Source organism: Kogia breviceps, chromosome 19, assembly GCF_026419965.1.
Source record: "Kogia breviceps isolate mKogBre1 chromosome 19, mKogBre1 haplotype 1, whole genome shotgun sequence".
Taxonomy (NCBI): Eukaryota; Metazoa; Chordata; class Mammalia; order Artiodactyla; family Physeteridae; genus Kogia; species Kogia breviceps.
In genome coordinates this window covers 8895315-8910821 of record NC_081328.1, presented here as the reverse complement: position 1 = coordinate 8910821, position 15507 = coordinate 8895315, and the positions used below count along the sequence as shown (strand labels likewise).

Genomic DNA, 15507 nt, shown 5'->3' with positions numbered 1-15507 from the left:
CACTCTCCTTCCCGCGCGCCGAGGCGGTGGGGCGGTGAGCGGCCGACCTGGAGCCAATCAGCTGCGGGAAGGGGCGGGACTTCCTGCGCGGGCGCCGGAGCCGTTCGATCGCCCTTCTCTCCGTGGTCCCGGCTCCGAGGTAGCGGCGGCGGCAACGTCTCAGTGAGGAGGCGCGCGGGGCCATGACGTCAGCATCTACAAAGGTTCGACCTCCCTCGCGGACAGCGCTCCCTGGCGGCCACGGGAGGGCGGGCCCCCCAAGTTGGCTCCCGGCTCTTCCATCCCGGGCGAGGGGCGGGCGGGAGTCCAGCCTGGGGTGGGGCTAGGGGCTCCGGGCGGTCCGGCGCGGCAGTGTGCGCCGGCCCCCCGTAATGCTGCCCCGCCCCCCAGGTCGGAGAGATCTTCTCCGCGGCGGGCGCCGCCTTCACGAAGCTCGGGGAGCTGACCATGCAGCTGCATCCCGTGGCCGACTCTTCCCCCGCGGGGTACGTGAGCCCGGGCTGGGAGATGGACGCTGAGAGCGGACGCTGGGTCTCGATCACAGACACCGACACTCTCTAGGGCAGGGACAGATGTTAGTTTTCCTTTGGGCCTGGCACACCGCAGAGTAGGTGTTAATAAATGATTGTTGAATGAATGAATGACAGATAAACCACAGACCGAGGCTCATAATCCGGACTCATTTCACAGCTCTACCCTGCTGCGAACTGGTAGACCATAGACCGCCACCACTACCCACACCACCCCACCCCCCAAATCATGTGGAATTCCGTCAGACTGCAGCGGACTGTGTTTAGAGGCTCTGTCTGTAAGACCCCCACTTGTTGAATGGGTTTCAGTGGGCTGTTTACAGCAGCTGTTTCACGTTGATGGGGGAGAAGTTTTCTTCTAAGGTGGCGGTTGTTACAATATCGTGTGGTTGGGGGTCCTCAGGGTTCCCACGGCGCCTTAAGAATTTTGTTTTTTGCTTTTGTTTTTGTTTTTTTAAGGAGGCCCTCTTTATGGAAGGGGCCCCAGGCATTGCGGGGAGGAGGAGGCTGGTTGCTGTGGAATGCGTAGCCTGTGGGCTGGCTCCACACCCCTCTTCCTCCCACTTTCGCTATTCCCTTCTCCCCTTCTGACAGTGCCAAGTGGACGGAGACGGAGATAGAGATGCTGAGGGCTGCTGTGAAGCGATTTGGGGACGATCTTAATCACATCAGCTGTGTCATCAAGGAACGGACAGTGTGAGGGAGGGTTGGCTGGCAGAGAAAGGGCGGGTGGGCAGTTTTCTTCCTCCAAACCCATTGTTCCATCTTCCTCAAACTCCCTTCCAGCTCAACATCTTTCCTACTTTGTTGCTAGTTTTGTTAGCAACAAAGTCCCTGGAGAACTGAAAGAATAAAAGAATTGTCACAATTGGTCATAAGTTACTAAAATGCTGTGGTAATCAGGACCTTACAAGAATTTGATTTTATGTTGCCAAAGACACCCCATAATTGAACTTGGTAATAGGAAGTCCCTGGTTATTTACACAGATCTTTTGAGACTCTACTGTTGTGTTTCCAGGGATATTATGATTCTGAGCTAGTGGATCAGGATCTATTAATAAGTCTCAATCTCCCGGTAGGTCACCCAGGCTTACCTGGTAGCCTTCCACATTCATACATCTCTCCCAGAAGAGAAGTAGAAGACGGGCCTTTCCCACTCTCAGCTGGAGTTCACTCTTCAGGCTCCATTTGCCCTAAGTGGCTGCAAGGCTTCAGGAAAACGAGAACCCTAGCAAAGAGTCGGGGCCCCCCGCCTGGATGCTTATGAAGGGGCTCCCCAGTGCTCTTTCAGAGTGGCCCATTGCCCCTGCCCTCCCCTCCCTTCTTCCCTTAGCCTCTCTGATGACTCCCTTCCTAGCTTTCTCTCTCTTCTCTTCAGGGCTCAGATAAAGGCCACCGTGAAACGCAAAGTATACGAAGACTCCGGCATCCCCCTTCCAGCCGATTCACCCAAGAAAGGGCCCAAGAAGGTGGCATCTGGTGTCTTGTCGCCTCCTCCAGCTGCCCCTCCACCAAGCAGCTCCAGTGCCCCTGAGGTCGGCGGTCCCCCCATAAAGAAACAGAAGGCCGGTAAGGGCTGTGGAGTTTCTGCCTGGGGATTAAAGGTCCCGTCTGAGGTTGAGTGAGAGAGTTGGGCTTGGGTCAAAGGACAGATCTCTTTTCCTCTCCCAGTGAAGGTTCCCAGAGAGTGGCTGGGGGAGGGGAGGGAGGGAGAGCTTGAAACTTGGGGAAGTGGGCGGGGTGGGGGGGGACCATCAGGGAACCTAGAACCTAGGTTATGCCCCCCTCCCAGATGTGACACTCAGTGCTCTGAACGACTCGGACGCCAACAGTGACCTGGTGGATATCGAAGGGCTAGGAGAAACTCCTCCAGCCAAGAAACTCAACTTCGACCAGGGTAGGAGTCCTCCTCCTCCCACAGCGGCTGAAGGGGTGGGGGAGGGTCTCAGCAGGATCCCCCTCCCAGGGGCTGTGGAAGAGAAGGTTCCCTCCAGTGCATGCAGGGGACTGGGTCTGCAAAGAGCTGGTGCTCTAGGGAGGTGGGAGTCATACTTGGGGCTCGCCCCATCTCGGCCCATTTTACTTCCTGTTCCAGACAGCCTGACCCTGGATTCTGGCCTTCTCTTGACCTCCGCTGATCCTCCTCTGCTCTCTTGCTGAGCCTTCCACCTCTCAGCCCTCTCACTGTTCACCCTGGACCTGTGGACCGCTTGGGACTCTGAGCAAGGCCTGCATGAGAGAGGGTGGAAAGGCTGCCGGGTGGCCCACCTCGCTGTTGCTGTATGAGCATCTTCCTCCAACCCCTTTGACCCCCAACGGATGGACATTTTTATACGGAAAACAATAAAGATCTCCCTCTCAGCTTGGTGCCTTCAGCCTGACATTACTGGAGTGCAAGGGCCACCTCCCTCTCTCCTTAGCCCCCGGGGCTCAGCCCCTCCTCAGCGGCTCTCACCACCCTGCCTGGAGCAGCACAGCCAATATTGGCAGGCTTTCTTCCCAGTGCCAATATTTCTGTGCTGCTAGAGCCAGGGGAGCTGGGCGTGGGCAACAAAGGCTCCACTTTGCTCTCTGGAGGCAGCACTTACTCCAGGGTCTCTGGCAGGCAGTACTCCTGAGACTACCCCGGAGATTTTAGAAGGGCAGCTTCCAGTGATTTCACACCTCCATTTCCACCCTCACCCGCCACCCCCGCCACCTCACCAGAAGGCCCCAGATGTTTTTCGTGTCGCTTCTCCAGGGTGGCCTCCCCGGCCAAGCCTCAGCGGTGCCTCCCCCACCCTCGCTCTAACACCACAGTGTGGTTTGGACGTGGCCACAGTGCCGTACAAACCACAGTGTGCTGCTGGGGCGGGAGCAGGACTGGGGTGGCTTGAGAAGAAGGGAGCACGAGGCAGTGCTGTGAAGACCCCTACCACCAAGGGTGGGAAGGCTTAAAAGGCAAACATGGCCCCAAGAAGAGTTGGGGAAAACAAGAAACCAGAGCTAGGGGCTGAGCAGGCTACTGGAGGGAGAGGGGCCTAAGGGGTGAGCTCGCAGTGTAATAAGACTGGAACCATCTTCCTTGTAGGAACTCTGCTCAGGGGATCCCTAGGGTGGGGTCAGAGGCAGAGGAAGCAGGGAATGACTGGGGGGGACCAACAGACTGCCTCTCGACTCAGCAAGGGCAGGGACCCAAGGCTTCCTGTGTCCGTTCCTCCCCTCCCTGGGTCAGAACCCAAGAGAAAGCAAGGAGAGACAGAAGGCCAAGGACAGCAGGGTTGGGAGTTGGCAGTCCAGAGGTGGTGGGGCCGGAACATGGTCGGGAGAGGGGGGCCGGAAGTCGCCCTGGGCCCTGGGCCTGCCACAAGATGGAGGCCAAAGGCAGGAAATGGAGGCCAGGGGGAAAGGGGAGCAGCAGGGCACAGGAAGAGGGCCATCTGGACCTGGGGGCCAGGTAGTCAACCCCCAGCACTGTCCCCACTCCCCGTGGACCCCCAAGACCCAAGTCCCACCCCCCGCAACAACCCCCTGAGCCCCTTCACCAGGCCCAGGAAGGCAGGCCCACCCCAGAAAGCCACGTTTAAGCTGAGACAAACATGCCTCTCCCCACCCCCACCCTAGGCCTTCCCTCAGCCTTTTTCTCCTGTCCAGGACTTGATTTTTAAAAAACACCCACCAGAAAGCAAAATCCAAGGGCCAAGATCCCTTCCGCAAATCAAAATAATATCCCCTAAAACCCAAAAGTTATCCTCCCGCCTCCCATCCCACCCTTTACCACCCCCACCTTCCGACACACCCCCCAAAACTCTTAGCAATCAAAAAGATCTAAGATGGTGGTGTAAGCAGAGTTTTTAGGCCCCGGGGGATGCCGGACCCCCTCGGTCGAGACCCCTATCTGTCCAGCATCAAATCCTGCCAGGGCCTCCTGCTCGTCACGCCACCCTCCATACCCCCCAAACCGAACAGCTGCCCCCAACTCCCATCCTCGGCAGAGCCTTTGTGGGGATGAAACAGAAATCAAACACTATACTAACGGCTGGGGATGTTGGGGGGCCCTCTGGTCTGTCTTTGGCTTCCGTCTGGGGGACTCCAGTTTCGGGGTGTAAGAGAAAGCCTCTCCAATCATCCCCCCAGTTTCAAGGCTGACAAAGCCCAACCCCACCCCAGCACGCACCTCCAAACCTCCCCCCCAACCGCCACGTCTCTCCTGAAAACAGGGGACACTTTCCTCCCCACTTACCTCAGCTACTCTCCCCTGAGATCCTGGTCCCCTATTTTGAAGGGAACAAAATTTGGGGTGCATCCCTCACATTTGGGGTGCAGGAGAAAGGAGCCGCCCCAGTCGCATCGCTGGCCTCCTTCCTCTCGGCTGGCTCAGGGAGTGGGGAGTGCCCTAGGGAGGGGGGACCCCCACAAGAGAGCACATGAGGGGGCTCCTCCACTCCCAGTCAGAATTGGGGACACCCCCCCCCAAACCCGTCCCAGCCCATCCGTCTCCAACTCGGCGGGAGAGGCAGCTGCAATGCCCCAGTCAGATTCCCCCAACACTACATTCCTCACCCCATCTAGAGGGGTCCCGGGGGCCCCAAAAAATCCCAAAAAAATCTAGGATGTTGGCTGGACGGTTCTGGACTAGCTCCCCAAATTTGGGGTCCTCAGATCCCCCCGTTTTTTCAGGAAAATTCCGTCTTTCACCTGCCTCCCGCCAGCCCTGCTCTGTCCCGATGCCAATTTTGGAAGTCACTCCCTCCTTCCTCCTCCCCGTCTCTCCAGGCCCCCCCCCACCCCCCCGCTCGGGGGCTAGGGTCCAGGACACCTGGCTTCCAGGCCGGGGGAGGGGGGCACTCCTCGAAGGGCTAGGGGCCAGGAGGTCAAGCTCATAGCCCCAGTCTTAGGGAAGCAGGAAAGCCCGATCCTCCCTTCCCCTCCCCCCTGGCTGGTCTCCGTGGTGGTTTAGGAAAGCCTGGAGGATTGGAATCTGCCATTGCTGTTGCACAGGCAGTTTTTTTCCTTGGGTTGGGGGGGTGGGCGGTGGGAGGGAGAGAGGGGAGGAGAGCCAAAGAGAGCAGGGACCGGGGTGTGCAGAGCTGGCCTGGATTCCCCCCAGCCCCTGCTGCCGTGGGGAACCCCCCCCCATCTCACTCACACTCCCAGTCCTCTGTCTGCTTTCTGTTTGGGGCTCTTATCCTAGAAAACCAGGGTACAAGATTCCCCTCCTTGTACCTCACTACCACCTCTCCTTGCACAGTTCCAACAGACTGCCCTAGTCAGGGGTGTCCACTTTACCACAACACACCCCATTTCCCCCCTACCTGCCCCCAAGCCGAGGTATGTGCCCTTAAGAAATTGGGGTTCAGAGTCTGAAACCACCTTTTCTCCCTCAGATCTATCCAGGCCACATAGAAATAAGGGGAGATACACTCCCTTTCCAAATTTCGTCCTTCAAATCCTGGGAATATTTGGAGGTTCACTAAAGAAAGAGACTTCTAGAATCTGGGGTGAGCGGGAGCTATAAGCAAAGGACATCCCAAAGCAGCATCGTGCTCCAAATTAAGTGAACCCTAAAATCAATCTCACCTCATGATCCATCACTCAGTTACACCAAATGCACCCAAAGAGTGGCAAAACACCCCAAAATAAGGATACCCCCAAACTTTAGTCTCCTACCCTGGGCCCTCACCTTGTTTCTCCCCCTGGAAAAAGCCTCCTGGCTCTCAGTGCATACACGGAAATGTCCCCCTCCTCAAAAGAAGTTTGCACAACTTTCAAATATAAAGCTTTGCTCCCCGGCAAGGACCCACAATCACAGAAGGCCTTCAAACTTGCTCCCAGCTTCCTATTACGTTCCACCTCAAGCTAATAAAAACCCCCAATTGAATTTCATGTCCCCCCCAATATAATCTGAACCTCAAAACTTATCTGGCACCCCCAAAACAGACTGCACCCCCAAACCAGCATGATTACTCTACTTGAAATCAGATTGTCCACAGACACCAATGACTATGAATCCCCAAAACAAAATCTTCATCCACCTCCGAAAAGCACCTAGCAGGTTCCCCTGATATTCCAAGATGACAAACTCCAAATTGAGGGTGTCAGAATCCCTAGAACTAATGTAGCTTCAAAATCAGCTCCATACCTCAGACTTACTACTGGCCCTCAACCCTGAATGCAGCCTTCAGGGCCCAGAACAATCAAACTAACTCAACACCCCATAGTAAACATGCACCCCACAATTGACAAATTGACCAGACAACACAAAAGTAACTCCATCCTGATACCAAAGGGAGCCCCCAGTCTAACTCCCACCTCCAGCTGGGCAGAGACCAAAGTAACCCTCATTTGCAAAAGCCACCCCACCGCCCTGAATCCCCAGTGGTTCCCCATTCCCAGTTTCTCAGCAGTTCTTTCCTGCACCCAAATAAAGACACCCTCACATCTGAAGGGGAGGGCCCCAGGCCTAAATATGCAGCTCCACGGATAATGGTCAGTCATTACTGGGCAACGGTAGACTTTCCTGAGCCCAAATGCAAGTCCTGCTTTGCAGCTGAACTCAGCTCTTGCCCCCCTTCTCCAAATGAACCTTGCCCCAGCAACGTCTCCCCAAACAAAAATACGAGGGTGTGACCCGTGCTTATCTTCCAGATCAGGGACTTAAATTGGGGTTATCAGCCCCTCCTGCCCTCTCTCCCTTCTTTTACCCTGAGACCCTCCCTGTTTCCTCTCTGTCTGTTCACTGCACCCAACTTTCATATTAATGTTCACTAAAAATTCACCTCTAAAGACGGATAATAGTATCTAGCTTAATAAGAAAAGAAACCCTGGGCTCCCAGGACTCAGATCTCGTTCCTTGCCCCACTCATTTCCCTTGTTCCCAAAGCCCGCGGATTTCTCACCCCAGATAGGAAACCCATCCTCGGAGGAAAGTCCCCTCTGCCGCCTAACTCCCCCTCCCTCCGCCCAACCCTAGTCCCCTGGACAAAATAAACCAGAGCAAAGAGGGGGAGAACGAAGGTTTCAGCCGCTCAGACCTAATCGATCCTGCGCCCCCGTTTGAGTGGACCCCCAGCCGAGTGGAGAAGACGGGCGAGGCGAGGCTAGTGCTCGTCCGCCCCCTCGTGGAAGGAGCCAAACATTGCCGAGCTTTGCCTACTTGCCGCGCTGGACCCCGGCGTCCCGCCAGCCTCCAAGCGTAGCCGACGGGCGGATGCCCGAGGCCCTAAAGATCTGGGACTGGGGGAGGGCGAAAGGGCTTTGGGCGGGAGTCTGTCTCGCTGGATCCCTAAAAGGATTCAAAAGAGAGTCGGGAGCGAAAGACCGGACCCTAGGTCTCCTGAGCGTCGTCTCTCGGCCCCCACCAGGGGCTTTCCCCACCTCCTCGAGGGGAAGCAGCTGGCGGAGCCGTCCGGTCGCAGGACAATGGAAGGAAACGAACTAGAAATCATATCCGCCCCCTCCCTACCGCGCCCGGTCAGAGCCCCTCTTTTGCAGGCCCCGCTAGAGGAGCCTGTTGAATGACCACACCCTCCCGCTGTCTGAGACCCCACGGGAGCCCACTATCACCTCCCCAAACCTGGTTCCTCTTTGAGCTCCCCTTTATCTCCCTTAATACCGTACACTGGAAGGGGGAGTTCTGCTGTATTCACTCTCATGTAACAGGCTCCTTCCTAAAGCCAACACACCACTTGTCGCTGTCCCAGGCCCCCCGACGACCCAGGTCACCCATATTTCCAATCTCAATAGCCCCAACCTCCTCCCCAATTCCAATGTCCCATCCTCAGTTCCACTTTCAGTGGCCCAAGACCCCTTACGTTACGACCACCCAGTGTTTCTGAGGTCCCGCCCTGGAGCCGGAGACCCCGCCCCGGGTTCGCCATCTGGAGAGCGAGGGAGGAAGGAAGGATACAGACCCAGGCGTTCACCCCACCTCCACCCCCGCCCCCGACATCCCGGCCAGATAAAGGAGCCGAAGCCAAGAGGGGAGAGAGACCCCGCCCCCCTTGAGAAGAAAGCTGAAGCCCCTGCAGGACGGGGGTAAGAACCAGAGACTGAGGGAGCCAGACTCCTGGGTCCCCCTAAGAGGGTTGGGGCTTGTTGATGGTAAGAAGACCGAGGCCCAGAAATTGAGCTAAACTAGGGATCCGGGACTAGAGAATGGAATTTCGTGATTCGGGGAAGGGAGCTTCGATTGGGATTTGGGGGGGTGTGGACCACAGGTCATCTGGGGTCTCCAGGCAGGATCGGACTCCTGAGACCAGGCGCGCGGTAGGGCATGAGGGGAAATGGGGGTGCTGGAAGGGCACTGGGAGTCTAAGTAAGGGCGCTGCGGGCCGGATTCCTCACACTTGCCATCGACGCCGCGGTGTGGGAACCTTCAACTCGCTCCAAGCGCTGTGGAATCAAGAGGAGGAAAGCGAGCGATGCTGTGGTTGAGGGCAGAAAGAACACGATGAATTAAGAGAGGCTGCGTGAGCCGGGGCCGGGGGCTTGGCTCCAGCTGCACCTCAGCAGGAAGAGGCAAACTGCGGAAGGGCAGGCGTCTTAGGACGGCCTGGATCCCAGAGCCCTCTCCTTGGCACCCGCAGGCCTGCGTCGCTATGGGTTCCACCGCTGCCCCGGAGGGAACGCTGGGCTACGTCCGCGAGTTCACTCGCCACTCCTCCGACGTGCTCGGCAACCTGAATGAGCTGCGCCTGCGCGGGATCCTCACTGACGTCACGCTGCTGGTTGGCGGGCAACCCCTTCGAGCTCACAAGGCAGTTCTTATCGCCTGCAGGTTCGAGGGGTGGCTCAGGGGGTGGGGTAGGACCAAATGGAAAAGGGGCGGAGCCCGAAGGTCTTTGGGAGGGAACCCGAAAGCCAAGCCTTCCAGAAGCAGGAGGCGGGGCGTCCGCGAATTGAGGGCGGGGTGAGAGTGGGGGAGGCGGGGCTTTGTACAGGGGCGCGTGTCTCCCTTGGTTCCCCAGCCCCTAACATGACCTATCTTCCCTCTCTCCAGTGGCTTCTTCTATTCAATTTTCCGAGGCCGTGCAGGAGTGGGGGTAGACGTGCTCTCCCTGCCCGGGGGCCCCGAAGCCGGAGGCTTCGCTCCTCTTCTGGACTTCATGTACACTTCGCGCCTACGCCTCTCTCCGGCCACTGCACCAGCCGTCCTTGCGGCTGCCACCTACTTGCAGATGGAACACGTGGTCCAGGCATGCCACCGCTTCATCCAGGCCAGGTGAGGGAGCTCCAACTCGGTGTTCCTCATGGGTGAAGTGGCATCCCAGGTGTCAAGGGCAAAGGCCAAGATTAGGAAATAGCACTAATGTCCATCGCACTTTTCTCAGCTATGAACCTCTGGGCATCTCCCTGCGGCCCCTGGAGGCAGAACCCCCCACGCCCCCAACGGCCCCTCCGCCAGGCAGTCCCAGGCGCTCCGAAGGGCACCCAGACCCACCTACTGAGTCTCGCAGCTGCAGTCAAGGGCCCCCCAGTCCAGGCAGCCCAGACCCCAAGGCCTGCAACTGGAAAAAGTACAAGTTCATCGTGCTAAACTCTCAGGCCTCCCAAGCAGGGAGCCTGGCAGGGGAGAGGAGTTCTGGTCAACTTTGCTCCCAGGCCCGGCTCCCCGGTGGAGATGAGGCTTCCAGCAGCAGCAGCAGCAGCAGCAGTGAAGAAGGACCCATTTCCGGTCCACAGAGCAGGTACAGAAACTGGAACCTCCCAGAATTTGTAGAGGCAGCCTCAGCTCAGAGGCACAGCCATTGGGCCTGGGTGGTCAGGAACAGGGAGTGAAGGAGTGGGCTTCAGAGACACCAGCTCACCTTAGGGAGTTGGCCAGAGGTCAGGCTTACTCTGTAGGGTGGGACTTGGGCAGTGAAATTGGATGTGGCACATTGGTCCATAGTGGCTCACCTCCAGAGGGTAGGCCTATGGCAACAAGTCTTCCAGGGGAGAACCCCACCACCACCGCCGCCATATAATCTCTCCTAACCCTTTTCTCCGGGCCTTGACATCTGCCTAGGCTCTCTCCAACTGCTGCCACTGTACAGTTCAGATGTGGGGCTCCAGTCAATACTCCCCATCTCCTCACACCCCGGGCTCCAGAGACCAATGGGTCACCCTCTGGGCGGGCTCATCCACCACCAGGTAAGAGCCTCTCCTTCTACCCCCTTCTTGGATTTTCTCCCATGGCTGCTCAAGGCCAGTTTAAAAGGCCCAGTCCATTTCCTGCAAATTAGAATCACCTAGGGAGCTTTATAAAAATCCCATTACCCAGGTCACACCCCATAGATCAGAAAGTCTGCAGGTGGGAGCCTGGCATCAGTACTTTTTAAAGCTTCCAGTGAGCAGCACTGTTTGGGAACTTCTGGCCTATTCCCATCCAGGCCTGAGTGGTCAGCCCAGGGCTTGGCAAGGCCTCTCTGGCAAGCTGTCATCCAGAGTGGTGCAAGAGAGGAGAGAGAAACAGAAACTTCCACCCACGAATAGGGGCCTCCACCTACCACCACTGCTATTGGAGTGATTAGCAGAGTACTCTGGAATCAGACAGACATGGAGTCAGATCTTGGCTTGTCCTCTCAATAACCATGTGACCCCAAGCAAGTCAAATGAGCCCCGGAAGCCTTAACAGTAAATTGGGAAAAAGAAAACCCGCTACCATGTGGTTTGAGGATTCACTGGTATTGTCATTACCCCCCACCCTTCCCAGGAAGTGAATTTTTCAGCTGCCAGAGCTGTGAGGCTGTGGCTGGGTGCTCATCGGGGCTGGACCCCTTGGCTCCTGGGGATGAGGATAAGCCCTACAAGTGTCAGCTCTGCCGGTCTGCCTTCCGCTATAAGGGCAACCTGGCCAGTCACCGCACGGTGCACACAGGTAGGGGAGGAGCAGGGAGAGGGCCCTGGCCTTGGTGCCCACAGCCGTCCTCTGGTAGAGTCCCTGACCTCCCTTCCTCCCTACCTCCAGGGGAAAAGCCCTACCACTGCTCCGTCTGCGGAGCCCGCTTTAACCGGCCGGCTAACCTGAAAACGCATAGCCGCATCCATTCGGGAGAGAAGCCCTATAAGTGTGAGACGTGCGGCTCGCGCTTTGTGCAGGTACGGCGCCAGTTTTCAGAGACGGCTCGCAGGCAAATTTCCAAGAGGGCGAGGTGGGTCGAATGGGGAGGGTTCTGTCCCTCCCACTGGCGCGGTCTGAGGTCCCCTCCTCTCCAGGTAGCGCATCTGCGCGCGCACGTGCTGATCCACACCGGGGAGAAGCCCTATCCTTGCCCCACCTGCGGGACGCGCTTCCGCCACCTACAGACCCTCAAGAGCCACGTTCGCATCCACACGGGAGAGAAGCCTTACCACGTGAGTACCCGACCTGGCTTGGCCCAAAGCCTTGGAATTACCTTCCGTTTACCGAGGAGCGGAGCTCTGAAAGGAGCCGGCCCGGCGGTTCTAGACCTCTTCGAGGTGGGCGGTGTCCTTGTGAGTAAGGGGCGGGGGCCGAGGGTAGGGGTGGCGGGTATAGAAGTTAGGCTCCCGGACGGGGCGCTACCCTCCTGGAGAGGAGGAGCTGACGGATGGAGAAAGCTTTGCTGAAGAGGGCGGGGCGTAGCTCCTAGGCCTTCCCCTGAGGATTTGGGAGCATGTAGGGACTAAAGAGCTTCTCTAAGGTAGAGTGCTGGGCGGTTCTCCCTTCCTCAACACCTAAAAGGTGGTCGTGGTTGCGGAGGGACCTGACTCAGCTGTCCTCCGACAGTGCGACCCCTGCAGTCTGCATTTCCGGCACAAGAGTCAACTTCGGCTGCATCTGCGCCAGAAACACGGAACTGCTACCAACACCAAAGTGCACTACCACATTTTGGGGGGGCCGTAGCTGAGCGCCTGCCCAGGCCCCACTCCCTCCCTTCCTGGAAGACAGGAAAGCTGCGGCTCACGCCTGGGTTCGCTGTCAGGCTTGGGCATAGGGGTGTGCAAGGCCCCTCGATGTCAGCGACTGGCCACCACTTTAATTTCTCACTGGGGAGAGCAGGGGTGGTAGATCCCAGCTTGATCTGCCTTTGTTTTGCTGGTCAAAACCTCTTCCCCACGATCAAAATTGTTTCTGAGGAGAGAACAAGCTAGGAGCTGGAGGAGGGGAGAGACTGGGGGCCTGGTTTCCACCTGCAGCCCCCATCTCATTCGGTTTATCTGTAAATATAATTTATTGAGGCCTTTGGGTGGCACCAGGGCCTTCATTCTATTGCCTTTCCCATGTCCCTCTTCCACAGGTGTCATCAAAAGTGACCTGAAACACAGAATGTGAGGTCATGGCTCTGCCGGCAGAGATTAGCACTTGGCTGCCTCCTTTGGCATGAGTGTTTTCTATTATTATTGTCATAACTTTTATCTTTAGAGTTGTTCTTTTCCTATTTGCTTGTTGGTTTGTTTCCAATGGGGAAAGGGGTTCTCTGTGTCCTACCCCTCCAATTCTAGGTCTGGAAACTTTATTTGTTCCAGGGCAGCTCTGGGAACATGTGGGTTTACGGAATTGGGTCAGGAACCCTCTCTGGTATTCTGGATGTTGTAGGTTTTCTAGCAGGCCAGCACTGGATATAGACTTTTGCTGTTCTTCAAGGGTTACAGGAACCTATGGTGAGCCTGAAGTAGAGGTAATAAGTACCTCCTAGAGGCAGTGAGTGTGGGGCCTTTGTCAGTCTTGGAACTGGGGGGATGATTACAGAGGCTTTTCTCTTATGTTCCTGACTGTCCCATTCGTCTGGTCACCTAGGTTTGGCTCCACTGTGTCTGTTTGATAGAACTCACCCAGGAGCTTGAGTTGGGCCCACAATCCTCCCACTAGGGCCTGTTCTTAGCACTGAGTTCATCCCTCCATGCAGGAGAGATCTGCAATTCCTCACCAGAGATGATGCAATCTTTTCTGACTCTGCCCTGTCTCTAAGAATGTTATGACCTAGGGGAGAATTGTGAAACCCTTTATCTTGACTAAACAGTAAAGAGTATGACCCGTCCTTTACTGCAGAGGTGTCTGGGTTTGACTGTTCCTTGGGGTTCTACCTGAGATGAACCTCTTCTTCCTTTAGTAGGTTTTCGGACATCTTCTGGCAAGTGTCCAGATTCCAGAAATTTCTTTGCCTCTAGAAGTCACAGCTGCTTGGTAACTTTCTTACCTTAGAAAAGCTGGGTCTGTGACCTGGTCTTCCTGTCACTGCATTCCTGTCTGGAACCAGTGAAAGCACTAGAACCTTCCACAGGGAGAGAAAAGGGGTTGAGTTCCACTATGGATTTTCTGTAGTTTGGGATTATGATCGGGATTACTGTTGGGATTAGAGATTTAGAAGATTTCAAAGACTGACTGATGGACCCTCTAGTTGACCAAGTATCCAGGTAGGATTAAGAGGTTGGTTGAGGGGCAAAGTCTCTGGTGTAGGCCAAGTAGGTAGAAGGTTAGGAATGGGTTGCTTCTTAACTGTGTGGAATGTCTGGAGTGTTAGATGATACTCTGAAGCCTTGATTTACAGTCCTGCCCCTGTTGCCCTGGGGGATTAGGGACATGGGGTGGAAGTTAAAAAGCACTTTGAATTTGCAGGGTGGAGGTTCCTCAAGACAGGTCAGTACTAGTGGCTGTCACTTGGGGACTGGTGAGAGAGCTACTCTTCTCCCTCTTTGCCTCTTACTCCCCACTGCAGAACTGAAGGAGGTAGGGAAAGCAGAGGAGAGAGCTGAGAAGGAACCATGATTTTTTTTTTTTTTTACCAGATTGGATGGGCAGGTGGAGAGTGCCAAGGGGTGGAGATGTTAGATCTTGCAAGATCAGAATCATGGAATAAAGAAGCCTCTCTGTGCTGCCTGTTGTGTCCTGGGTTCTTGCCTGTGGGGATCTGGGGACTGAGGGTTCTGAAGCTGGGGAAAGAGGGTATCCTATCCTTCCTGGATACCATCTTGGATTCTGTGCCCATCCCACTGTCCCATCCCACCAGACATTTTAAGTGGCCCTTGTTCTCCCCTTCCCTGCCCTTGCCTTCCGGCTCATTGTGTAGGAACCAGTGACTTCATGAAGCTTCTCCGGAGCCACCTGCATCCTACTGCTCTGAAGTCACTTCCTGCCTGAGGTGTGGAGGCAGCAGGGAGAAACCAGGAAGCCACTAATAATACCAACATGTTGGGGGATGCATCTGTGCAGGGGAACTTAATGCCTGGACACCCTCTACCACCACCACCACCACCGAAAAACGGATAAGACTTGGGTGCTGTAAGGACAATAGGAGCTGGAGGTGGCAGTGAGAAGGCTGTGTGGTTAGAGCCACCGTGCCAGTTCTACCCCTCCCCCAGCAATGGTGTCTTGGAATCCACCCAGTGCCTAGTACACGCTTCTCTCCCACCCTTTCCCCTGTCCTGTGTGTGTCATGGGTGCACAGCCTTGTTCTTGACCCCTTGACCCCTTGTTAAGGGGTCACAATTCTGATAAGTGGACTTAAAGTTTGGACTTAAATTCCTTTTGGACTTAAATTCCTCATCCATGAAATAAGTCCATTAGCATGGAAGGAATAAGTTCCTTCCAACATTTACAGTTTGTGGTTGTGCTTCTTAATCTTTTAAAACCCATGACCTGGGTTAGATTTTTTTTTTTAAGCACAAAACAAAGAAACTAAACTAAAACTTTCCTTCCCCTCCCACTGCAGCTTATCCCCTGTTTAAAATAAGACCAGCTTAAAATAAAATAAAACCAGCTTAAAATAAAATAAGACCAGCTAATATTACTTAACTCCTGCTACATGTCAGGCCCTAAACTAAACAGTTTAATGTATAGATTTTCTAATTCAACTCCTCTGACAACCCTAAAAGTAGGTACTATTATCAGCCCCAGTTTACAAGTAGCGAAACCAGCTGAGAGGTTCAATGTCTTGGCCAAGTTAAGAAGTGATGAAGCCAGGATTGGAACTATGATTTGATTCTAAAGACTGCACTCTTAACCACTCTGTTATACAGCCACACCAATTTCTACATCTTTGGTATAGTCCCCACC

The 15507-nt window shown here is 55.5% G+C and overlaps 2 protein-coding genes and 1 long non-coding RNA gene across 11 annotated transcripts; 2 read left to right on the top strand and 1 right to left on the bottom strand.

Annotated features, from left to right (window-relative positions):
- The first annotated feature begins 67 nt into the window (after positions 1 to 67).
- C19H17orf49 (chromosome 19 C17orf49 homolog) lies at positions 68 to 2891 on the top strand. 4 transcript variants are annotated; one of them, XM_059048004.2, is made up of 6 exons: positions 68 to 203; positions 391 to 485; positions 1125 to 1226; positions 1909 to 2099; positions 2323 to 2427; positions 2630 to 2891. In XM_059048004.2, the coding sequence occupies exons 1-6, from the start codon at positions 183 to 185 to the stop codon at positions 2632 to 2634; spliced, it is 519 nt and encodes a 172-aa protein (XP_058903987.1). In that variant the 5' UTR covers positions 68 to 182; the 3' UTR covers positions 2635 to 2891. The 4 variants fall into 4 exon arrangements, with proteins under 4 accessions (XP_058903987.1, XP_058903985.1, XP_058903989.1 ...); XM_059048002.2 differs by having other exon boundaries at positions 82 to 203; positions 2626 to 2891; XM_059048006.2 differs by lacking the exon at positions 1125 to 1226 and having other exon boundaries at positions 82 to 203.
- On the bottom strand, positions 1167 to 5041 carry LOC136793183 (uncharacterized). Its single transcript, XR_010838132.1, has 3 exons — positions 4753 to 5041; positions 1625 to 2759; positions 1167 to 1372 (listed from the first exon to the last, which is right to left on the bottom strand). It is a non-coding gene; the product is annotated as an uncharacterized lncRNA (long non-coding RNA).
- A 2991-nt stretch (positions 5042 to 8032) lies between these two features.
- On the top strand, positions 8033 to 14331 carry BCL6B (BCL6B transcription repressor). 6 transcript variants are annotated; one of them, XM_059047965.2, is made up of 9 exons: positions 8033 to 8546; positions 9098 to 9288; positions 9511 to 9732; positions 9842 to 10198; positions 10519 to 10643; positions 11206 to 11370; positions 11461 to 11591; positions 11709 to 11846; positions 12241 to 14331. In XM_059047965.2, the coding sequence occupies exons 2-9, from the start codon at positions 9110 to 9112 to the stop codon at positions 12355 to 12357; spliced, it is 1434 nt and encodes a 477-aa protein (XP_058903948.1). In that variant the 5' UTR covers positions 8033 to 8546; positions 9098 to 9109; the 3' UTR covers positions 12358 to 14331. The 6 variants fall into 6 exon arrangements, with proteins under 6 accessions (XP_058903948.1, XP_058903949.1, XP_058903947.1 ...); XM_067022004.1 differs by having other exon boundaries at positions 8497 to 8612; XM_059047966.2 differs by lacking the exon at positions 11206 to 11370.
- Positions 14332 to 15507: the final 1176 nt, after the last annotated feature.

Bases quoted from the DNA above. Each gene is read 5' to 3' on its own strand.
- C19H17orf49 (XM_059048002.2), top strand. From the start codon at position 183: ATGACGTCAGCATCTACAAAG. The intron at 204-390 runs GTTCGACCTCCC...CCCGCCCCCCAG, and splicing joins TGACGTCAGCATCTACAAAG to GTCGGAGAGATCTTCTCCGC. The intron at 2,428-2,625 runs GTAGGAGTCCTC...TTCCTGTTCCAG, and splicing joins GAAACTCAACTTCGACCAGG to ACAGCCTGACCCTGGATTCT.
- BCL6B (XM_067022003.1), top strand. The intron at 9,733-9,841 runs GTGAGGGAGCTC...CACTTTTCTCAG, and splicing joins CACCGCTTCATCCAGGCCAG to CTATGAACCTCTGGGCATCT. The intron at 11,847-12,240 runs GTGAGTACCCGA...GTCCTCCGACAG, and splicing joins CGGGAGAGAAGCCTTACCAC to TGCGACCCCTGCAGTCTGCA.